We start from the raw sequence: 24,467 nt of genomic DNA on the forward strand, positions 1-24,467 counted from the left end.
CCATAAATGAGATGCTACTAGTGGGTCGGCACTCATTGTTCCTCCCAGTTAATTTGTCTATTAAAACATATCATTTATAATCTTCTTTAATGGTTAAGTCGGATTTTAATTCACAATCCCGAAAATGCCACTTTTTGAAAGTTTTAGAACACAGAGGCTCTGACCACCATTTTGAAATTCCTGCTATTTGTTTGAGCAGATTCTAGACCAATGTATACAAATTTCCTTGGTCATGGCTATTTCTTGACTTATAAACACATTTAGTACATTTAAATGCGTGCCTGAACAAAAAGCGATACACTTATTAGTTAGGACAAATCACAAAATACAAACATTAACCATAAGACAATACAAATTGTTGAAATTAATAAAGCTTAACAAATAGTGCAAAAATCACAGTAATCAAAATAATATATTACACCTTTAGTTTGTCAAACCAGTGACCGAGGAAACTCTCTTTACATCTCTTTCACTTTCTTAATGAGAGTTCCCTTACCATGGGGGTAAAGCCTAAGGTATTATGGGATGTAATCTCAGTTCAATATCCCTATCCTGCCTTTGGGCTACATTACATTTACTACCCTCATGGAATATATATGGAAAAGTGCAGATGTGTTTCTAATCCTTATATGTATTGTTGGATATTCCTCAGGGCAATGACACGGTGTAATCTGTGCTTTCGCTTGTTGTTGTACTTTTGAATTAGTAGGATATCTTCTAATTTGAAGTTTTGGAAATGTGTTCTTAGGCTCGAGCTGCATTAGAGTTAATATTGCACGCCCTTTGTGTTCCAAGCGGTACGGAATGGGTTCCTTCGTGTCTTTACATGTTTCGATTTTGTAAGCTGGACTTGCCGTTTCGGATTGATATTTCCTTCATTGCCTGACCGTGCGCGGTTAATAAAAGTGTTTTTGTTGAGCTTTGCCTCCAGCACACAAAGGAACTTGACACCAGTCTTTTGTCACCACAGGCTTCTTAGAGCCTTGACATGGGAAAGGGAAGAACTTTCCAGAACCAGATGTGATTGTGGTATGGGGAATATCCCCCCCACACTCAAAGGCTGGCACCAGATGTAAATATTGGACACTTCAGTTCACTCCTGGACCTATGACAGCCCTCCTGCATGAGGCCTGCCTTGTTCCTCAGATGACTGCGCTACTGCTTGAGGCCTGCCCTGCTCTCTGAAAAGGAAGACTGGATCTACGTCCTTCATCTCCGGCTAACCTGAATGACTCCATGGGTTATTTGGCTGACCTCTTGTTGAGAGCTACAGGGACACAGCAAGCTCCAGAGCCTTTTTGAAACTGCACAGCTGACGTACTGCAACTGGACCTGTCTGAGCCCTGCTGGCTTCTGCTAATGTGAGTCCCTGATCTCCAAAAGGTCCCTCCCTAAGTCTCTGGACCTGTAACTGCCACCAGAGAGCACTCCTCTGCAAGAAAAAGAGGAATCCTGTAGTTTTGGGCTCTTTGTGACCGTAAATGGGGTCCTCATGCTGAGACTCTGGCACCCATGATTACTGCCAACGCGAACCTTTAGAGAACCCAACACTTTGTGCTGCAGCAACCGCAAGAGACAAATGGCAAAATGAGATCTGCACTTCAGGCTACGAACGACAGCCCATAGTAACCACCAGTGCGTGGCTGTTTGCGCTGTAGTAATGACAGCCGGCACTGCCCGGCTGCTCTTTGTGCTACAGAGACGACCATCCTCAACACTCTTCCTGTTCCTTGCAGCCTCCTCCACCGCACACAGGAATTTTCAGTAGGTAACTTTTTCAGCAGAACTAAACTGGTCCCGGTATCCGGCCCGCGACCCATTGTGGTTGGCCTGAATTTGGGCCTTTTCCCATGTCTAGCACGACCAGATGAACGAGAGTGGTGCTTTCTGCTTTAAGGCACTATGGGCTAGATGTAGGTAAATAGGATTTACCGATTCTAAAATACCGAATTTTACCGATTCGTTATTTTAGAATCGGTAAATCCTATGTAGGTAATAATTCAGTAAAAATTACTGAATCGTTAAGATTCGGAATGTCAATTACCGAATCGGTAAATACTGATTCGGTAAAATAGGGAAATAGTCAAGGGTGGCAGGGTGTCACTTTGACACCCAGTTGTACCCCTGAATAGTGCTGGTGTGCACATGTGGCATACACACATGCCCTAAGGGCATGTATGTCTGTCAGATGGCACAGGTGTAAGTGCACAGAGTTGGTGGTAAATAACGAATCCTTAAAGCACAAAAGCACTCTTTAAAGTGCTTCCTACATCTCATTTACCGATTCGGTAAATACCGAATCGGTAAATGATGAGTCGGTAAATACCGATTCGTTATTTACCGAATCGGTAAATATAACCACCTACATAGGAAAAGCCTATTACCTGTCGGTAACAGCCTACCTATATCTGGCCCTATATCTACTTAAAACTTTAAAATTGCATATCTCTGGTTCTAATTATTGGATTTTTGTTGTTCTGGTATCATTTTATTTATTAAAATGTGCTCTAGTTTTCACAAATTCTTGTGTTGTGTTAATTCTTACTGTTAGTGTGCAGCTTAGATACTTTACACTTTGCCTCTAAGTTAGACCTGACTGCTTTTTGCCAAGCAACCAGAGGGTTAAGGACAGGTTAATTCAGTGGATTTTGTGATTCACCCTGAGAAGTATTGTGTTTGTTTCCTCAACCAACCCGATTTCTTTCACAATGGTTGTAGTTTCTAAACCATATGGTATGACAATACATGAGAGTTAAATATGCTCATCAGGGATTAGCCACTTTTACCACATCTTATGGGTCAGAGCACAATCAATGGGGACTGGACAGCCGTGCCCCAGTGAACAGAGCTCAAAACCCAACAATATCAATCCAAACAAATTGGGGAGACTACACAAAAAGAGGCACTTTCTCACAGCATTTCATATCGTTCATTAGAGGTGAGAAATTCAGAACTAACCTGACTTGCCCTGAACAATTTCTTAAAGACCAAAGACTGAGCAGTATAGTACCCATATCGTCCCTCATCGTCACATATGAGCCTGAGAAAGCTTTCCAAGATGCGTGGCTATTGTAAGGAATCGCATAAAAAGTGAAGGGATGAATTCTTGCAATTTGTCTTACCACTGGCAATTGCTCGGGGTAGCATCGTAACCCACCCTTTTGCTCAACATACCATATTTTTCTCACCATACCATCTCAGTTTTGACCCAACCATATTTGAATCAGACTTGACCCTGCTCCTTATGGGACCAGTCCAGCCCGAACTGCCATTCCACGTCCTCACTGAACCGGACCACAAGCAACCTATGACCAGTTTTGTCCTGACTGGGTTCAGATAGTGAGCAAAAGAACAATTGATTAGGATGCTACCACAAGTGATTGCCAGTGGTTAGTCACATTGCAAGAATTTCTCCCATCACCTTTTGTGTTTTCTATGTACTGATGTGTCAAGGGTATACTCAGACTGTGCCAGTGAAGCCAAGCTATACCTGCCTGATGAGCATTTATCAGAGCAAAAGTGGTCCTAGGTTGCTGGTGTTCTGGTTCGGTGTGAACCTGGCCAAGAAGTTCAGGCTAGACTGTTATGTGGAATGAGTCTTATCTGGCTGAGAAATTCCCATCTGACCACCCTTATTTTGGCGGAGTATCGTCATGTGGGAGTTGATGTTAGATCTCAATATCACCCAGACTATCAGATGACGGTGTAGATATGGATCTTCAAAAACTCTAGCCAAGATAATGCTCTAAGAGTGGGAAAAATAAGTGCAGTGCTCAAGTGAAGGTGATAATTAAAATTGACTAACTAGACAAAAAATATGTTTAATGGAGATTGTCTAGGTGTCAAGGTTAAAACCACGCCCTGTAGTGGAAATTAATAACTACAAAGTGGCGCTGTGCAGGACGGTCAACATGTTTCAGCTTAATGGATGAATCATCCAGCTTTCTTCAGGACCCAAAGGTGAAAATAGCTACTGCAATAATACACAGTGAAGTGAATCGTGGAAAAACAATGATTAATACTTAACAGTACAGGAGTCTCAAAGGACCTTGGAGCCCCAATGTATCCTTGAGAAATAAGTGTTTCTTATCCTGTTAATATAAAGGATAGTTTACAAAACATATATATAGCCGCTCAAAACACAAAGAAACTGCACAACAAACACACAAATGCATAAGTTCCATTTACTTAGCAACAGCCAAAGAGTGTTAAATCTCTTTCACAGAGAGGTATTAGCCTCTACTGAGATACTCACCCAGCTTTATGTGGGAGAAGATGCTAGATCGGTAAACAATCCCCTTGACCCTCTCTATATAGTATTGTTTGTGTGCAGGCTAGACTGTTCCCATGAGGAGCAGGGTCAAGGCTGATTTGCATATGGCTAGGTCCTAAGTGAGGTGACATGGTGAGCAAAAGAACAATGGATTGGGATGCTACAACAAGTGATTGTCAGTGGTTAGATAAATTACAAGCATTCCTCCCATCACCTTTTCTGTTTTTGATATACTGTTCTAAGTGGCAGGGTATGACCAGCATGGGTTCTGTGCTCACTGGAGACAAGCTGTACCTGGCTGGTGAGTCTTTATCAGTACGAAATCTGCCCTAGGTTACTTATGTTCCAGTTCAGTGAGGACCTAGCCTGACAGGTCAGGCCGAACTGTTCTCATGAGGAGCAGGGTCAAGGCTGATTTGCATATGGTTAGGTTCAAACTGAGATGGCATGGTGAGCCAAAGACCAATGTGATGCTACCCAGCGCGATTGCCAGTGGTTAGACACATGTCAAGCATCTTCCCATCTCTTTTAGTGTTTCTGATGTACTCCCCTAAGTGGCAAGGGTATGCAAAATAACAATGAATTGAGATGCTACCACAATTGATTGGCAGTGGTTAGACAAATTACAAGCATTCCTCCTATCACCTTTTGTGTTTTTAATATACCGTTCTAAGTGGCAGGGTATGCCCAGACGTGGATCCCATGCTCACTGTGCTACTGGAGCCAAGCTATACTTGGCTGATAAACCCTTCTCAAGGAGAAACCAGTCGATTGCGATCTCGTTGGGTGAGGGCCTGGTCTGGCATTAGTTTGGGCCAGACTGTTCCCATGAGAAGCAAGGTCAAAGCTGATTTGTTTATGTCTGAGTCTAAACTGATGTTGCATAAAGAGAAAAAGAACGATGAGTTGGGCTTCTATACAGAGCGATTGTCAGTAGTTAGACAAATAGCAAGCATTCCTCCCCTCACCTTTTGTGCTTTTATTGTAATTAAGCACATGGCTTTAAAACATGTAAACTAAAATCCAGTGCTTCACAAAGTATGCCACCTGGCTGCAATAGGGTGCACTTATACATTTTCTGTTATTGCATTCACACATATCACATATCAGCAAACTCCTAAAACAAGTTAAATCTATGGCTATGCTTTTGGCTGTTAGAAGTAAAAATACGAGTAACAACGAGTTGTAATTTTTTATAAGGACTGAAAATATGAGACAGTTAAAGAAACATTACTACGGGGGTCATTATGATGGCAGAAGGACCCCCACCTCCGGGCCGGCGGTGGCGGTCCTTCTGCCATCACCAAGTGGATTACCCACCGCCAAATTAGGATGGCGGTGGGTACTGCAGCAGCCGCAAAGTCCGTCCGCCACTTCACCGCCAAAGGCAATCGCACCGATTGCCTGGCTGACGGTGCAGGGCCCTTAAAATGGTGGCGGTGCCTAGCAGGCACCGTCCATCAAATTAGGATGGGGGTATAGGAAAGGCCTGCAGGGATTGGGTTGGGGGCCTGTTGCTGACCCCCCTTGTTTGGGGGGTACCCATGGTACCCCCTGCATTTCCTTGCACCAAGTGGCAGGCACCGCGTGGTGCCTGCCACCCACGTAGTGCAGGGACATGCAGGGCAAGCACTTTTAACATTGCCTACGGTGCTGCAACCAGCAGCACCCCCCGCATGGTAAAAGCCCTGGATGTGCCCGCCATACCGGCGGGCGCATCCTAATGGCAGTGGTGAGACTGCTGCATGTCTCGCGTATGGTCCCAAATACAGCTACAATGGTGGGCGGACCTAGTCCGTCACCATCGTAATCAGCCCCTAAGTTCTGTGGAAGAGGTAATGTTCTTAAATCATTCCCCATAACACTTTCCTCAGCAGCCTCTCCCTCTCTCGCTTATGCCTTTTTTCACTCCACATCTTTTTGAAATCCTCCACCTGCATGTATCACACATTATCTCTTTCTTCTTCAGCATCATCTTTTCTCTCTTCATGCACAAACTTCCTTTCATCTCCTCCACTTCCACCACACATTCACCTGTAAGCAGGGCATTTCTTTTCCTTTGGAGTGGTCCACATTGCACCAGCTGTGTAACTCCTTCATACACCTTCACATAAAAAAAATGGTAATTACTATTGATACAGATGTGAGTATCTGTACGCTCTAAAGACAGGCCAATTATGTGCTGAACATGTAGTCTTAACACCTTTATGACTCACTGACAACATTGTGAGAAACTCACTCTCTGCCTCAGCTCCAGCACTCTCAATCGTGACCCTCACCCACCCACAACCTGAACTCACCCAGACACCTTTAAGTGACAGTTCACAGTATGCACTTTAAAAGAGTCCTATGTTGCATAGAAATACAACTACGGAAACATCTGACAGAAAGCAGAACTAACATTTTAAATGCAAACAAGGACTGCCTTGGTAATATAGACATCCGAGATCTCGGACGAAGAACCTAGCTGTAGAGGTAGATTATCATCAAAACGATGGATGCAAAAACTTTTATTTAAGTGACTATACCCCAACATGAACAGTGCATTGCAACCTTATATTGTCCCAAACGTACCTATGTGATTTCACGACAATACCGCACATTTCATAGTCTACCTCCAGGTTACCGGTAATATGGACCCCGTATGTGATCTTCAGGACACATATGCCCACATTTTTTATTACATACTTTTGCCATTATCATTTTTAAACTTCAATTTTTAAACTTGGTTTCACTTTGTCAGAGTCTGGTTTAGTCACGTTTATTGTCTGTGTTTTTTTGTAAGCAGATATTTATTGTTTTCAACTTCCCTCAGAACCTCTTAGATGATAGACATAAACAAAGCCATTATCAAGCGGCTCATCAAATACTCTCATTTCAATCAAGGTCACTCAATTATCCCCCACCCTCCAACATTCCTAACACCCCCTCCCCTCTACCCCAACCCCCTGTCAGTGTGCCCACCCAACTGTCTTGTCTTCCAGCCGAACGAACAACACAAAACTTCCTAGAGAAGAACTGAGGCCAAAAAAACTCCGTTTGTAAGAGATACGTTCCCTGTTGTCACCATTATAGTTCACTAGTATTACGAAGCCCGGACTATGCAAGGTGGCCCTCCCTCTTGTGACAACTTGGTACATCTTCTCATGCCTTCCTTCCTATTAATTCATCAATACTGCCCTCTCAACCTGATCCACATCTACCTCTTCCTCCCCTTCTTCAGCATCCACAGCAGGAGTCTGGAGATCCGCCACCAAAGCCCCCCATGCCCTAGCCGCCTCATGTGCCTTATCATTAGCAGTGCGCCTAGCCAGCTGTAATCGAAGTGTCCCCTCGCTACCTGCCCAACTTAAAAAATCCGCTCTCCACCTCAGAAAATTAGGCCCTGTCTTCGACTTCCAGTGCATGGTAAACTCCCTTTTCGCCATAATTAACCCTAAGTCATAAAATGTAATAGTAATCTTTGTGCGGGGGGTATGTGGGAACCAAAACAACAAGCAAGTCCCCATCTCTGCTTCTATCGTTCGCCCTGTCGCCTGATTCAAGCATGCTATCACCTCTTCCCAGTAAGACCCCAACCCCGTACAAGACCAAATCATGTGCTGGGAATCGGCCCCATCTGCATTACACCTCGGGCACTGCGACAGGGAGCCACAAAATTACTGTAGGATTTTAACCGGCGTCAATTAGGCCCTATGTAATGTGAAGAACTGAACTAATTGGAACCTGGTGTTACGTGTACCCTTCCAGGCACGTCGCACTAGATGAGGCCATGTCGTCTCGGGTATGGGCTTCCCAATATCCGCTTCCCACTTGCTTTTCAGAGCATCCAGGGGCGGCAGTTGCCGTTGACAAGCGCCCATATAGGCATGTGATAGCCTTGAACGTACCTGCCGCCATGACCACATACTGGCAACCCAGTGAGGTCGGGGGTTCCAATAGTCCCGTCCTCCACTGCCGTTGAATCCCCATTATTAGGGCAGCATGCAATAAATAATCTCCCCGCGGTATCCCAAAAGTACTCTGCAAGTCTTGAAAGGATAACAGAGCTCTGTCTCTGTATAAATCTCCCAACATATGGACCCCAAGCTCCTCCCAAACAGCCAGCGCAGACCAGTTCCCCCCATGTGGAAGGGCTGTGCACATGCCCAGAGGGATCTCCGGAGCATACTGTCAAGGAAACCCCGCTCGTCTTTGGCTCTGATTCCAGCATAAGCGGAGTGTGCGTTCCTCAAGGGTGAGCTGATTGAGACTGATCTTCTGCAGGAGAACTATAAATGACAATACATGCCGGGGAATCACTCTACCTTGCGGTCCTTCTGGGCCTCTAAACTCTGGAGCCACCGCCTGCGTGAGCCACTGTAATTGAGCCACTAGGTAGTACCACTCAAAGTCGGGGACTGCTAGCCCCCCTCGGCCCTAGGCCGCATCAGCGTGGGTAGTGCAACCCGCCTTCTACCTGATCCCCAGATGAACCCTGTAGTCAAGGTCCTAAGCCTCCGAAAGACTGATGCCGGGATCCATACAGGTAAAGTGCGAAAAAAATAGAGAAAACGTGGGAGCGCCACCATTTTTAACAGTGCCACTCTCCCAGCCACCGACAGTGGGAGGGTTCGCCAGAACCCCATGCTGCTCTGAAGTCCCCTCACCGCCCTGCCCACATTACCCTCCAGTAGGTCGGGTTGAGTGTGATAGATGTTAGTACCCAGGTAGGGCAGCCAATGAGGCTCCCATCGCAAATCCCCCACAGCTAGAGGCACACAGTCAGCCGGGGTCAATGGGAACAAACTTGTCTTACGCTAGTTCACCTTTAACCCAGAAAAACAACCGAAACAGGGATTTGGCACCCTGCAGAGAGCCATCTACATCAGCCAAAAACAACAATAAATCATCCGCATATACAGAAATGTAGTGGATCACACCCCGCAACGGTAGACCTTCATAGGATCGTCCCAACCGAGCATGTGACGCCAGCGGTTCAATGGCCAAGGCAAACAGTAAGGGGGATAAGGAACAGCCCTGGCGTGTACCTCTCCCCACCTGATACGCCGCTGATGTTTATTGTCTGTGTTAGCGAGAATCCCAACAGGGATACACCTTTAGCCCGTTTAGCGGTGGCCATTTTAAGAAGTCCCCGCTCTAGTCATTCTAACATGACTAGGCAGGAGCACTTCTTCTTATAGCGTTTCCCAGCAGTGAGAGGATAACATCCGGTTTCGAGGGAACCAGAGTAGGTATCCGGCCTGGAGAGAAGCCATTGAAGTAAGTTTGTTCTTTTGCAGGCATCAAAACCGGGGCAAACTGTGTCTTCCAATACACAGTACTGCCCAGGCTGACAATCGAAAGGAGTCCGTTACCCACGGAAAAGTAACCAACCTTTCTCTTCGTTTTTAGAATTCCTACGGAACTCTCTTGCCCCCTCGCTTTGACCATGAGACATAGTACTGCCTTTTGAAAAGTATGTTTGTTTATATGTATTGTCCGTTTATCGTCTTGTTTTTACATGTGGCACCTTCACGAATATTGGTCATTTGCTAATTATATGTTTACTTTTAAATAATCACTTCAGGGACACCGCGCACGAACACAAATCGCTTTTTTCCTATCTAGGATTACAGGCGCCTGAGAAAATATTTTCCAACAGGCACAACGATTATTTACATATATCCTGGTGCAATATACGGTTTCTGTCCTTTTTAGGCACTACAAATGGGGAATACGATTATTTTCCTAGCGGACCTGCAGATGGCAGGTTGTTGTTTCTTAACATTGTTGTTTTTCTTTATTGCAGATATCTACTGAACATTATTTAATGTCATATGTAAGTTTTTCAATTAATGCTTATTAACTGGCATTTGTGAATATCACTTTTTCACTGCACTTTGGAGTGGTACACACAGGGCTGGTCCCTGTGGTGTCCTGAAAAAGAGCTTAGGGGTAAGCTTGAAACATGTTGGCACTCTACTAGGCCCCCTGACTCATTGCAAACCAGGCTGACCTAGAGACCCACCCCGTTTTTAGGTCTCGGACTGCATCGCACTGCGTAAGCAGTGGGCAGAGTCCGAGATTTTATGTTTTGGCTACAGTGGGGCTTGAACCCGCCCCTCTTCTCCATTGGCTGGCTGTGGAGTGGTGTGGCTCACTAGTTAGAGACGGCAGACCCGTAAGCAGAGACCGGCCCTGGACCAGGGTTCAAATCCCAATGCGGCAGGGTCGTGAACCAGGGTCAGCGGACTCGATAATTCTCGCCTCGGTGCCTACTCTAACCAGAGATCACACTCGGCAACTCTGGGCATTAGCTTGCCTCATCTCCACAATGGCCCCCCACAAACGCCGGGGATGCCGTGTTTCACCTTGGAGATACCCAGCAGGGACCATCACACAGGGAAAGCCAGGACGGGTTCCCCAGCGGTCTATAGCGCCAGGACGCCTCCGGATAGCAGTGCGCTTTACAAGGCACACACATTTACATTTACATTTGTTCAAGCCCCGTCTTTTTGCGATTCGGGGGCGTGTTTTTTGCAGTTTTTAAGCCGTGACGTCATCCGTCACTCAACTGCTAAAAACACGCCCCGAATCGTGATAATGTCAGAGCTTTGCGGCAGCCATTTCAGGCCGACCGCCGCTGGAAGAAGTCGTCTTCAGGTAAGTGCTTGTTCTGTCCATCACTGCCCCATGATGCTTCGTTCTCCCTCTTACTCTCTCTCCCTTACTTGTGTTCCGCAGCCTCTCTTTTGATCTGTGCACTTTCCCTCAACCTTGCTCTAAAGTTCACTCTCTCGCCCTCTAGATTCTTTGACTTTTTCCCTCGCTGTCTTTCTCACGGACATTACATCTCTCTGCCCCGTCACTCCGCTTGTTCTTTGTGCTTCGTCTGTTTTCCTATGCTGATAAGAGTTGTCATTCTGCGCAGCACCAGTGACGTAAAATTCTAGTCCTTTCAGTGCTTAATTTGTGCCGGTGCATAAAATATTTAAAGTTGGACGCCGTGCCCGAATGCGTGGGTGAAGTCCCTATAGAAGCTACAAATCACAATTGAAAAATGTATTTTTTTGCCAGCCCGTGTCCATTCCTCCTTGGCGCAGAAGTCTTTCCCCTTGAGGAGTCGGACAAATGCCGATCAGACCAGTTTGCCCAGTTTTGCCCCCCCCCCTCCCTCCTGTACTGTGCAGGCGCAGCGGCGCTGCTTAGTCGAATCACCCATAAGCAGCAGCGTGTGCTGCTCTGACTGCTCAGCAGCGGCCTCGAAAACCAAAGGCAAAGTAAGTAATGATTCGATCACTTTAATGTGTGGTAGTATTGTAGTGTGAAGCAAGTGTGTTTTTAATGGCTGAGGACGAGTACATGCAAGGCACACATAGGGCGGGTTTGAGTCTGCATCTGGTGCTCAGTAGGGTTATCAATGCCCCTTGTCGATGCCAGTGGGTGGTGGGCATTGGTATATTGATTAGTGATCTGACTGCTGGAAAATATTGGAGCAAGTTCTCTATGTTTCGATTAATTTTTCTCTTGTTCCCAGGGCACTTCTTACACCAGGCAGGATTAATAAAATATACCCTGGAGCCTCAGCTGCCCCGGTGTGGGGAGAAGGGGGCAGAGCTGTTGCATCTGATGTGAGATTGTGAGCGCCTCCGGCTCTGGGGGGAGATTTGACTATATAAATGACGTCACTGAACGCCATATTCTGCATTCACCGGTGACGTGTTTGTGGGGCTGTTCCCACGTCCAGCAAAGTATGAGGACTGCTCTAGATTTATAGGCTTGGATTTGATTTTAGCAAAGCGCCTCATACCCATTGAATGGATGGGGGGGAGGGTTGAGGGGGCGGGTCCCTTTCTGCTTTGATCTCTACCAGCGGGACTCCTGGTTTCGCGCAGTAGGTATTAGTCGGTGAGCCCCGCCCCAGCCCCCTCCCTGGTGCTTTCCATCCTGTGTTACGTGGCAGGCTCCCTTTAGTTCTACGCATGATCTTTTGTACACCTTGGAGCAGCAGATGTGAGACAACAGGTGGACTCGGCGGGGGAGGGGCTGCTAAAGGTTGCATGGTTTAATGTGCAGTCATTTGCTGCTGCTGTTTATGGTAATACTGATTCTCTGGCAGTGGGTTGTGGCGTGCATACATGCTGCATCCATGCCTACTGTTGGATGTGTGTGTTGGGCTCTGTGTTTGTAGCTTTTTTTGTAGGCGGGTCTGTGCGGGTGGCTCTGTGTGTGTGTAGGTGGGTCTGTGTGAGGGTGGCTCTGTGTGTGTGTAGGTGGCTCTGTGTGGGTGGCTCTGTGTGGGTGGCTCTGTGTTGGTGACTCTGTGTGGGTGGCTCTGTATGTGTGTGTGGGTGGCTTTGTGTGTGTGGTTCTGTGTGTGGTTGCAAATGCAGTAGGTCTCGCATTTGCGAGAGATTAAGCTATTGGCATTGTAAATGAAAATGCCATTTATTTATGTTTTAAAAACATAAATAAAAATAATGTTGTGAGCAATGCCAATAGCTCTAACTTTAACAATGCCGAGACCATTGCATTGTAAATGCTTGTTAATATATCGACTAGGAGCAAGAATAAAATAATTCTGCCTACTAGTTAGGTATTTTTAATCACTCCACTCCACATACACCACTGCACTACACATGGTTCCTCACTATAGTGCTCTTACGTAATTTTGCAAGTCGGAGCACGCCTCAACCCGCAGCGAGTTGAGAAGGCCCCTATGATGAAGCATGTCACCGCGAGGAAACTCCGGTGAGTGAGGGGACTGAAGAAAGGACTTTTTTGCTCTCTAGATTACATCCATCGTTTTGATGATAATCTACCTCTACAGCTAGGTTCTTCGTCAGATATCTCGGATATTTTTGTCTCTACTACTAGAATAGGAGAGTGGACCTAGCATATCCCTCTACCTCTCCCCCCTTTTTTTGAATTGGTAACATAGACTTCATTAAGGGTTTTTACAGTTACTCAGTGTAATGACAGGAATGTAGGGCTGGATACAGTCCAATTTCAAAGCTATTTTTTGCTTACTGCTGGGTCTAAGACCCAGCAGGACATGCCCAGCTTAAAGCCTGGGAATTGTTCTGTAGTGCTGCCAGAAGAGGATTGTTTCATTGCCCCTTTTTTCTTGAGCAGAGATGGCTCAAAGAGGAGCGATTCTGCATTGGTCAATCCAGAGGGTGCTCATTGGTCTAGAAGCCCAAGTAAGTAAGTAAAGATGTCCCAAGTTGAGGAAACAGAGTGGATCATCAACATCTTAAAGAAAAGCCATCTCCGTGCTCCTGCCCTCTCTGAAACTAGATAGGAAGTTGTCTAAAACAATTCTTGACTGGATGCAAAGAGTTCAAAAACCTTCCATATGAAGGGTAGTTCTGAAACCAGGGTAAAGTTGTTGTTCTTGACTATTTCTTAAAATATGGGTGAGATTTGTCCAATCAATTTTCAGACATCAGGGAACATTCATTGCAAAAGCAACATATTTACCAGCATTGTACTGTAGGGTAGCAAATGTTTACCCAGTTCCTTAATAATGGTTCCAGTGACCGTGTTAGTAAAGTGATTTGAGGGTTTTTTGTAATCATTTAAAGTAACTCAGACTCTGAGATTTTAGTAAAATCGGACCAGATCAACTAGGCTTTAAGGTTTACCTTGAAATGAGAAGAAGAATAAGCTTTTGGGGGAAGGGCGAAATCAATTAACATTACCTTGCCATTGGAGAATTTAACAATGTCTTCATAATTACATTCTGGGACGCCAAGAGTACCAGCAAAATGTGAGCCGTTGGGCTGTCTAACTACTTCAAACAGAAGTTTTGGGTTGTTCGTAGAGGTATCCGAAAGTGAGTTGATGTAAGAGCACTTAGCCATATAAGTGAGCCTTTTTTAGCTTCTTATGGTATCTCTCATCTGAGTCAGAATATTGGGAAAGGGGATAGTCTAAAGGTGTTTTTCTCAAGTCTTCTCAGTGATTTTCTTTCCTCATATAGTTATTTTGAGTACCAGAGATCACAATCTCCCTCTAAAGTTCTTTCATGCAATCATTGTAATTTGCTGTGGGGTCCCTGATGTCTTGTAGAATTCCAGTAGCGGGAGGTTTCAGCAAAGCCCTTTTCGTAAGGGCTTGAATGTCTATATTGTTGGTTTTCTGAAGCAATTAGTCAGCTTTATTTGACCAAATGTTTTGCAATGAGCAAACAGTAACCTGAAAGGGATCCAAAGAAGGTCATACCAGTCAACTAGAATGGGATCATCAGTGATCAATAGGGAATCCTTGGTGGTGAACAGGACATATACAGAGCCTTTAGAGTATGTGGAGTTTGGCAGTGTTTAAGAATATCATTGTCACAAATGTGGAAAGGAAACTGACACCAGTGTAATTAGTATCACCCCAGAAAAGAATCAAATCACCTAGGAAGATTATGGCCCCAGAGATTATTGTTTGGTTTTTGATCTAATCTGCGCGTTCCCCCAGAAATGAGCAATTCCCACCTGGAGGGTGGTAGATGGCGTTTAATCTGACTGAAGTGCCATTCGATGTAGACAATTCCTAAGACAGCCATTGAAATGAATCATATAAATCAGTCGTGAGACTTCTACAACAGATTGTATTCTTATGATTGTTACTCCATTATCCAGCCTGTCTTCATTTTCACAATGGAAATTAGAATAATAAGGAGGGAGAGGGATCCAGAACATTATTTGAGGTATCTATGAGCTAGATTACTGTAAGAACTGTCCAGTTCAAGGTTAACAATAATGTCATAAATCTTCAAACAATGCTTAACTGTTGAATGGCAGTTATACGGTAGGTAATGCAGAGAGAAGCAGGTAACTAGTGGTTTAACAGTGACTTGAATAAAGTTATTCATTTAGAATAACCAAAGAGACGTAGGTGGTTTGATTCACAATGGAGATTGGGGAAGGCAAGTGAAACAGGGTCTCAAACACAGTTGGGCTGAAAATGTGGTTGTCCATCACTTTCAACATGTTTGCAAAACAATTATAACCATTGAGGACCAGGGACACAGTTATTGCTTGCCAACTTAATCTACCAAAGACCAGCAGTTAAAGTGGCAATGTGGAGGAGGATAGCACTTGAGTTTTTGGTTTAAATTTATTTTATTGTTTTTTGCTGCATTGTACACAAAACAATTCAGCAAATGCAAAATTCGCAAATCACCCCCCTCTCCCGCACAGTCCACTCGCCCATCCCATGTAAGGCTTACCCGTCTCTGTGTTAGTATGATGTAGATGTTGTTATGTAGACTTTTTGCTGTGGGCGCTAATCTGGGGATTCTGCTTTCCCGGTGAATTCGTCAGCTAGGCGCAATACCCTAAGGTATTTCGGGCATGTGAGCTCATTGAATTCCTCGGCTAGGAGAGAACTAAGGGCTGCCACGTGTTGAGGAAAGAGTCCACTGTCTGAGTAAGGGAGGCCTGTATCCGTTCCATGCCCATTGTATACCAAAGCCTATGGAGCCACCCTGTGTGTGTGGGTCTTCTTGTGGTGCCCCATAGTGATAGGATATGATGTGTCGCCGCCCCCATCGCTAGCCCCATCTGTTTCCCCCTGAGCGACTTGAGTGGGAACGTGAATTTATTAGGGAGGCCCAGTATTGCGTAGGCTGGGAAGCGGGAAATCTCTGTTTCAAAGTGTTTGTCTATGTCCCGAAGCACTCTCTCCCAGTACTCTTGTACCTCAACACATTCCCACAACAGATGTGTCAGGGTCCCTGTCTGTCCGCAACCCTTCCAGCATGCGGGGTCACGGCGCGGGTTGCTTTGGTGGAGCCTTGCTGGAGTTAGGTGCCAGTAGTACGCGATCTTAACGGCCGATTCCCTGCTCGCCACGTTTCTAGCAGTGTGGTGGGATGTCCTGCCATTCCTTGTCCGTAAAAGATCGTCCTATTTCCCGCTCCCACCGTTTCTGACCCGCAGAGCGCGAGGTAGGGGGGGAGGGCTCAGCATTTTGTAGAGGTACGTGATCACTTGTTTGTCTGTCTGTTTCGTATGGAGTCATTCCTGACTCTGTCCCTTGAGCAAACTTACGCCCCCTCCCCTTGACCCCCCCTCTCCCGGCGGAACATTCTCAGGAGCGACACTTGTGGAAGGGGGTGGGAGGTGCAGGTAGAACAGACCCTAGTAGCCTCTCTCCACAGGAGCAGCAGCAGGGAAGGGAGTTGAAGCGCTGTGAAGGTGAAAGCGCCTCCCCTCCTACAGGAATAGCAGCAGAGCTGGCCCTCCGCGATTTCCTCTCAGAGTAGCGCTGCGTGGCACGTATGAAGTAGACCTCTTTAAAGACAAGCCGCGCCCTGCCCGAGGAACAAGCCATCACGCTTGTTCAGTGGGAGAATCAGGCAGACTTCACAGAGAAATCACATGGGTTCCCCCGCGGAATCACAAGATGCCCTTTGGTTAATGGCAAGGACTCCTTGCTAAGCATGGGCGGAAAATCCGTTCCGCTCGCGGATTTCACAGATTTTCGGTAAATTCGCAATCCGCGAGATTCGTGAATTTCCTGCAAAATCCGCGAACGGAAACTTTTGACCCAATCGGGGATTGGGTCAAAAGTTCAATCTGACTTTTGTAACTCTTTTAGAATGGCGCCAGCAAGCTGCCAGAGCCATTCTAAAATAGTTACAAAAGTCAGCTTCAACAGGAAGCTCTAATAGATAAAGTAAAGCAGGTGCTGCTCAAATTCAGTTACACAATCATTAATCACCCCCAAACTTGGGGTGATTAATGATTGTGTAACTTAATTTGACCTTCAACTGGAGCACCTGCTTTACTTTATCTATTAGTGCTTCCTGTTGAAGCTATTTCTAGCTATGTTAGAATGGCGCTGGCAGCTTGCCGGCGCCATTCTAAGTGGGGCTGAGGGCAGAAGGGCACAAAAGTGGGACAGAGGGCAAAAGGGGACAAAAAATGAGTGGGGCAGAATGCAGAAGGGCACAGAAACAAGTGGTACAAAGGGCAGATGGGCATGAAAAACAAGAGGGTGGCAGTGATTAAGCAGGCAAAAAAAAAACCTACGAAATTGCAAAGCGCCTCGCGAACACGCAAAGCGCCTCGCGAACACCCGCGAACAGGCAAAAATAAAAAAAATTGCGGATTGCCAATTCGCAAATCCGCAAATTCGCGAATTGCCAATTCGCAAAATTTGCCCATGCTTACTCCTTGCCCCCAAACCGCAAGAATTCACTCAGGCTTCCAATGAGAAACTGCAGCATCTCCCCCATACTCCGGGACCACTCAGGTGTTTCTTATGAGTGATACTGCTGAGAACCACACCTCCCCTCTAGAAATGCACTGCAGTTTTCGAGCAGTACTGACTGGTACCTTCACCCCCCTCGCAGAGGAATCAGAAAAGTTCAGCTAAAGAATTAAAGATGCCTGACTCAAACTACCTGAGGAGTCCCAACCCTTCCGCAGTTTAGCCTCCAGTAGCAGTTTCTCCCTCGCACACCATGATAATCCAATCCCTGAATAATCAATATCTTGTGTTCTTTCCACTTACGGTCCGCCATTGAGGAAGCGCCGGTGCCCCCTACACCCCCCTCGGCTCCTGTGAATGGCCACCCCTCAATGTTTACAGAATGGCTTCACCGCTGACCTGCTGCCCCCCCTGCTCCCTCCAAAACAGCCAGATGCATGTCCGACTTTCGGGACCGAGCTAAGTTCCTGTGATCGCAAGCCGTCGCCTAGAAACTTGGAGCTTCCAGCGCCGAACTCCGGGTGGCCACAACATTCCCTAACAAACAAGTATTTGCTATCAATGTGCCCTCTTCCTCCATCAGTGTCACCCCTTACGCTGGTTTATGCCGTATGACTGGCGCTGTGGCTGAGTGAAGCCGAGTGGTATGCCCAGTGCTGTACAGGGCAAAGACAGAGTGCAAGCGAGGCAACAGAGCACAGCTGTGCCGATTTCTATAACACCCTACTGACACAAATCACACCATGGTACCGACAGATACCGCCAAAAATCCCCTGACACATTGCACACAGCAACAGCAGCTCCCCACCCACCCGCACAGTAACTGCTCTCTCTGCCGGGCCCCGGGGGAAGCAGAGTCGCAGACTAGTCTTCCCCCGGGGTCTTTCGCGCAGGGGATAGGCCAGGTAGGGGAAGGGGAGGAGTTAGGGGGTGGGTATTAAAGCGCGGGGGAGGAAGGGAACTTCCTCTTTCTGTGCCTGGCACCATCGGGAGGGAGATCAAAAGGAGGTAGTTAGGACTAGTTTCTGAGAGGCGTAGTGCTAGTTGTGGTTGGATTTCGTTCGGAGCTGTTTCACGGCAGCTGGGTTTTCTCGTTTTTCACTTTGTGGGTAGTTTTTTGGCAAGATGTCTGGAGTGTCTGCGGAGCAGGTCCGTGAGGCCTTGCTGTTGCTTGCGAGGGCCGGCCGGGAAGACCTTATTCAGCCGGGGGTTTTGGATCAGGCCTGGGTGGGGGCCACCAGGGGCACACGCGCTGCCTCGGCCGGGGTTAAGGCGGCGGTGGTGGCCTGCCAGGATGACGAGCAGGACTCTGCGGGGGGTTTGACGGCAGGAGGGGGGACGGTGTTCCCAAAGATCCGGCGAGGGGCGGGAAGCGCAGGAGCCTTTCCGCGCGGGCCTTCCCTCCGCTTGAGTTTTTGCCTGGGGCCTCGGGGGCGGCCGTGAGGGCCGCGCCCCCGCGCTTCCGCCCCTAGGGCCTCTGCTGGTGCCGGCCGGCGCCTCGCAGGGGGAGGGGCAGGCGGTCGTCCCTGTTGGGCCTGCTTTGGTACAGGTGGGGCCTCTGGGTAGGGGTGGGGCCCCTGGGCCCGCCGGGCACCTTGCAAGTGATGCTTTTGGGGGGATGGGCCTGGGGATGCCTTGCGGGAGCCAGGGGAGCTGGAGGAGGAGGCCCCCATTAACTTGTCCAGGGGTTCCAGGGCGGGCACCCCGGCCGTGGTGCGGCCGGTGGCGTCCGGGGATTTGGCGGGCCGGAGCGGGACCCCCGCTCTGGTCCCCATTGGCGGGCCTGGCTGGGTTCATGGTTTTCAGCAGGTGGGTTTCTTCCCCCCGGGGGGTGAATTCTTTGGCTACTGCCCGCCCCCTCCCCCTCAGATCTGGGGTGCGGCTTCCTGGGAGGACAGGGCCCGGGGAGAGCGGATCTTGGAGCAGATTCAGGAGGTCAGGTGGGCCGAGGCGACTCGTGCCAGGGTGGGTGCGGTGTGGGGCCATGAGATTGAGGGCCCTCCCACCCCGAGCTCTGAGGAGGAACGGGAGGCGGAGAAGCAGGAGGAGGAGGCTAGGAGGGCCAGGGCTAGGAAGGCCGGGCAGGCCATCCCTCCCTCGGGGGGTATGGCAGGAGTAGGGACGGCCGGGACGGCTCTGAGGCCCGATGGTGCCAGGGCCTGCTCAGGTTCGAGCGACCTGAGGGGTGGGAGGGGATCCAAGCCGGCGGTTGTCGGCAGAGCCCGGGGGGGCCTGGCGGGGCGCAAGACGGCTCCAAGACGCAGGCCGGAAGCAGTAGGGCAGTCCGCGGCGGCTGTCCCTCCACCGAGGGATCGGGCAACTGCGGCATGTGGCGGTTCTGGAATGCGTGGACGAGGGAGTGTGCAGAAGGGTGTGAAGCGTGCGGTGAAGGAGGTGGACAGTGTGGGTGTGGATCTGGAACCGGTGCTTGAGTTGGATTATAGTGCTGAGAGTGAGGAGCTGGAAGACGGGGAGGTGCGGGATGACCTGGAAGGCATAGGCGGCGCAGCGGGAGACGACGACCTTGGTGTGTTACAGGTCAAGACTGTGGCGAAGACGAAGGCCGGATCGGTGGCGGTCCGGGGGACGGAGTCCAGAGGAAGGCCCCGGGAGCGGACGCCGGCACTCACAGGTGAGGGCGCCTGGTGGGCAGCTTGGGATGACGCTCCACGGGGGGGGGGGGAAGGCCGGAAGCAGACCTGCCGGTCGGTGGGTGTGGGGGACAGTTCTGTGCGGGAGGGGGAGAAGCCATCGGGCGGTCCACCTGAGGAGGGTAAGAAGGTGGATGGTAAGTCGGTCACTTTGGGGGTGCAGACGGACAAAGGTGATGGTAAAGAGGAGAAGGGGGTGAAGGTGCCTAAAAGCTGCCGTATATGGGGCTGGCGATGCCTCTTGGGTCACATCTATCGGAGAAACTCAAGGAACAAATCTGGAAACATGAGTTTGTGGACGTTTTTAAGTTACTTCATCGGGAGGTACAGGCCAAGGAGGGGTCTAAGGAGGAGGAGTGGGAGCTGACGAGGCGCCCTAGAGTGCCGGTGACTATGGAGAATTATCGTCTGCTTTCCTGATCTATGCCAGTGTTTATTGCCAGAAGTATCTGGACCGGGCGATTGCGCTGTTTAAGTACATGGACATCATTCGCAAGGCCCAGATGCAGTTTGGGGGGTTTGCTTGGTTAAGCTACGACGAGGAGTTTCAGGCCAGGGTTAGCGCGAATCCGGAGAAGAGTTGGGGGGAGGTGGACCAGGAGCTTTGGATGCAGTGGATGGCGTCTTCGCACTCGACGGCGTCCACCCATACGGCCAGTGGCTTGCCGGTGGTGTATCGGTCTTTTCCGCCGCGTCCCGCCCAAGGCGGGGCGGGGGGTGGAACAGTGCCCAGCACCATTGTCTCGGGACAGCAGTCCAAGCAGGGGGGTTATTCCACGGGGGCATGCTGGAGCTACAATCGGGGGTACTGCTCCAGGTACCCCTGTAAGTTCAAACATGAGTGCTCGAAGTGTGGCGGGAAGCATGCCCTTACGCAGTGCCTCACGCTCACCACCCCCTCTGAGCAGTGGAGGACCGCGAGGGGGCGGGGCCAGCCTGGACCGAAGGGCGCCTACTCCGGTTAGGGTGGAGGCGATGGCCCCGTGGCTCGCGTGCTATCCTGATCGCGAGGCCGCGGCGCGGCTCTTCTGGGGGTTCACGGAGGGCTTTAGGGTGGGCTACCAGGGTCCCAGGGAGCGTCGTTGGGCTGAGAATTTGAGATCTGCAAAAGAATTGCCGGGGGTGGTGTCTGCAAAGTTGGAGAAGGAAGTGGCGGAAGGAAGGGTGGCTGGCCCGTTTACTGACTGGCCTGATCATTTCCCCGATGGGGGTGGTGCCGAAGAAGGAGGAAGGGGAGTTCAGAATGATTCACCATTTGTCGTGGCCGGAGGGTCAATCGGTGAACGACTTTATTGCAGAGGAGGACTCGAGAGTGCTGTATACGTCGGTGGACAATGCGATCCGCCTGGTGAGGGTTTGTGGGCCGGGTGCGGAATTGGCGAAGTGTGACATCAAGTCGGCTTTCCGTCTCCTGCCTATTCACCCGGCGGATTTTTCGCTTTTGGGTATGCAGTTTGGGGGGGCCATCTACGTGGACAAAGTTTTGCCCATGGGGTGTGCCATCTCATGTGCTCTGTTTGAGCTTTTCAGCACTTTTCTGCAATGGGTCAAGGTGCGGGTCAGTGGGTGCCTTGAAGTCACCCACTACTTGGACGATTTCCTCTTCCTGGGGAGGTCGGAGACCGGGGATTGCGGCAGGGCCCTGTCGTGGTTCCAGGCTTTGGCCTTGCAGTTTGGGGTGCTTTTGGCGCCCGAGAAGACGGCTGGTCCCAGCTGTTGCCTCTCATTCCTGGGGATTGAACTGGACTCGGTGCAGTGGTTGGCGCGCCTGCCTGCGACCAAGGTGAAGGAGATGCTTGCATGTCTGGAGTGGGCTGTGGGGGAACGGCGGATCCCTTTGAGGGCGGTGCAGAAGCTTCTGGGTTTCCTTAACTTTGTGTGCAGGGTGGTGCGGGCAGGGCGGACGTTCTGCAGGCGGCTCGGCATGGCCATGTCAGGGGCAGCGCTTCCGCATCACAGAGTGAGGATTTCCTTCGGGGTGAGGACGGACTTGAGGACATGGATCACCTTCTTGCAGGATTTCAATGGTGTGTCCTTGGACTTTGACGAGGAAAGGGCGGTCTGGCAATGCCAAATTTACTCTGACGCGGCTGGGTCAGCGGGGTTTGGTGTTTTCTGGGATGGCAGGTGGTGTGCGGAGAGCTGGCCGGCCTCCTGGATCAAGCAGGGCAGGAGCATTGCCTTTTTGGAGTTCTTCCCTTTGCTGGTGGCACTGGTGGTGTGGGGGGAGGAATTTCGGAATAGGTCTGTGCTCTTCCACGTCGACAATATGATGGTGGTGGAGCTGGTGAATCATCAGAGGGCGAGGGACCTGCGAGTGCTGCGGCTGTTGCGTAGGTTCATGTTGGCGTGCCTGCAGCTGAATGTGGTGTTTCAGGCTAAACATGTCCCTGGGGCGAATAATGACATTGCGGATGCTTTGTCTCGTTCGCAGTGGCAGCGGTTTCGACACCTGGCACCGGGAGCAGATACGTGCAAGACCGAGCTGCCGGCCGGCATCTGGGCCTTGGGGGAGTGAGGATGATTGGTCTGGTGGAGGGTTCGCTGGCTCCGACCACGAGGAGGACTTATCGTTTGGCATGGTCTGAATTTAGTGCTTTCATGGGCTGAACGGTGGATGGTGTCATGAGCGGGGAGTCGACTGTGGTGGAAGGGCTGCGGGGTTACGTGTTGGCTTGCATGGACCGAGGGTTGACTGCGGCTACGATCTCTGGGAAGTTAGCAGGGATATCTTTCTACTGTGTTTTGTTCCTGGGTTTTGACCCGACCAAGGATGTGGTTTTGGCTCGCATGTTGCGGGGTTGGGGTCGGGAACGGGGAGCTGGGGGGGTCGGCTGCGAGAGGCAGTGACGTTTAACTTGTTGGTTCGGCTGGTGTTGGTGTTGCCGGAATGCTGTTATGACCCGATTGAGGTGGGTCTTTTTCGTTTGTGCATGGTGTGGATGTTTTTTGGGGCTTTCCGGGTGTCTGAGATGTTGGGGGGCAGGTAGGTTGTTTGAGGAGGTTCGTGTGGATGCGGGGCGTTTGGGTATTTGGCTGAGTTGCTCCAAAACGGATCAAATAGGCAGAGGCTAGTGGGTGTGGTTGAATGAGTCTGGCGGGGCGGTTTGCCCAGTTTTGGAGTGGCGGACTTTCCTGGGGACGGGTGGGGTGCGCTGTGGGGAGATTTTTTGCCATGCGTCTGGTGCGAGAGTGACGGCTGGCCAGTTGTTGGCGGTGTTGCGTATGGCTTTGAGGCGTTTGGGCATGGATGGGGCTGGTTTCGGCACTCACTCTTTTCGCATTGGGGCTGCGACTGCGGCGGCCCGGCTGGGTTGGTCCTGGGACAGGATTAAGAAGATTGGGCGTTGGAAGTCGCGATGTTGTGAGAGGTATGTGAGGAAGTAGGTTGGTCCCAGGCAGGTGGTTGGTTGTTTTACACTGTTTTTTTGCTTGTTCTAACATCTTTTTCTTCGTAGGTTGCGTGGGTGGACCGGGCGGTAGGACGGTGACTTGGATTGTTGGGCACTCCTTCGTGCATTGGGCATCCAAATATGCGGAGCAGCAGGTTTACGGCCGTAACCTGGGACTGAAGGGACAATTGCACGAGGTGAAATGGTGGGGAAGGAGTGGTATGCGATGGGGGGCACTACTGCCCTGGCTCGCGAAGATGGTCCCACAGAGGGGATGCCCGGATTTATTGATCATTCACCTGGGGGAAAATGACCTGGTGCAACTGTCTGGATTGACATTGTTACAACTCATGCAAAGGGACTTGGAGATTTTGAAATCGAGGCTTGCGGGGACCTGCATTGCCTGGACGGAGCTGGTCCCCAGGAAAGTGTGGAGAGGGGCTGTGAAACATGGAGCCATTGAGAAGGCTCGGAGGAAACTCAATAGGGCGATGAGACTCTACTGTGCGGACAGGGACATTAAGGTCATTGCACATGCCGGGATTCGACTGGAGGAACCGTTAGTTTTTAGGGATGACGGGGTGCACTTGTCTCAGCTGGGCAATGCGTACTACATGATGGAGATGCGGGATGTGGTGAGCAAGTTGTGGAAGGAGGCTATCTGGTGTTGCAGGGAGTGAATGGGGTGTTGGTGTCGGATGGGCGGTCCTGTGAGGGGGTGGGGCAGTGAACCGCCCTACAGGGGGTTCACTGGTTGGCAGGATTTAAAGGGACAAGGGGGTCAAGAGCGGGCACATCCATCCCTTGGGGGGGGGAGTTTGCATAGGACGGATAGAAGCGTGAATGGAATGACGCAACGACTGGGGGCTGGATGACGGTGATTGAGGGGCAAGAAGAAAGGTGGTTGGAGCCTCTAGGGCTTGGTGATGAAGCGGAGTGAATGAAACTAATGAGGGG

The 24,467-nt window shown here is 49.7% G+C and overlaps 1 protein-coding gene across 1 annotated transcript; it reads left to right on the forward strand.

The window, feature by feature from the left end:
• The first annotated feature begins 4,534 nt into the window (after positions 1-4,534).
• Positions 4,535-24,190, forward strand: LOC147689853 (uncharacterized). Its single transcript, XM_086939444.1, has 2 exons — positions 4,535-4,574; positions 23,577-24,190. The coding sequence occupies exons 1-2, from the start codon at positions 4,535-4,537 to the stop codon at positions 24,188-24,190; spliced, it is 654 nt and encodes a 217-aa protein (XP_086795570.1).
• The last annotated feature ends 277 nt before the right edge of the window (positions 24,191-24,467 follow it).

This window comes from Lissotriton vulgaris, chromosome 9 (assembly GCF_964263255.1).
Source record: "Lissotriton vulgaris chromosome 9, aLisVul1.2, whole genome shotgun sequence".
Lineage (NCBI taxonomy): Eukaryota > Metazoa > Chordata > Amphibia > Caudata > Salamandridae > Lissotriton > Lissotriton vulgaris.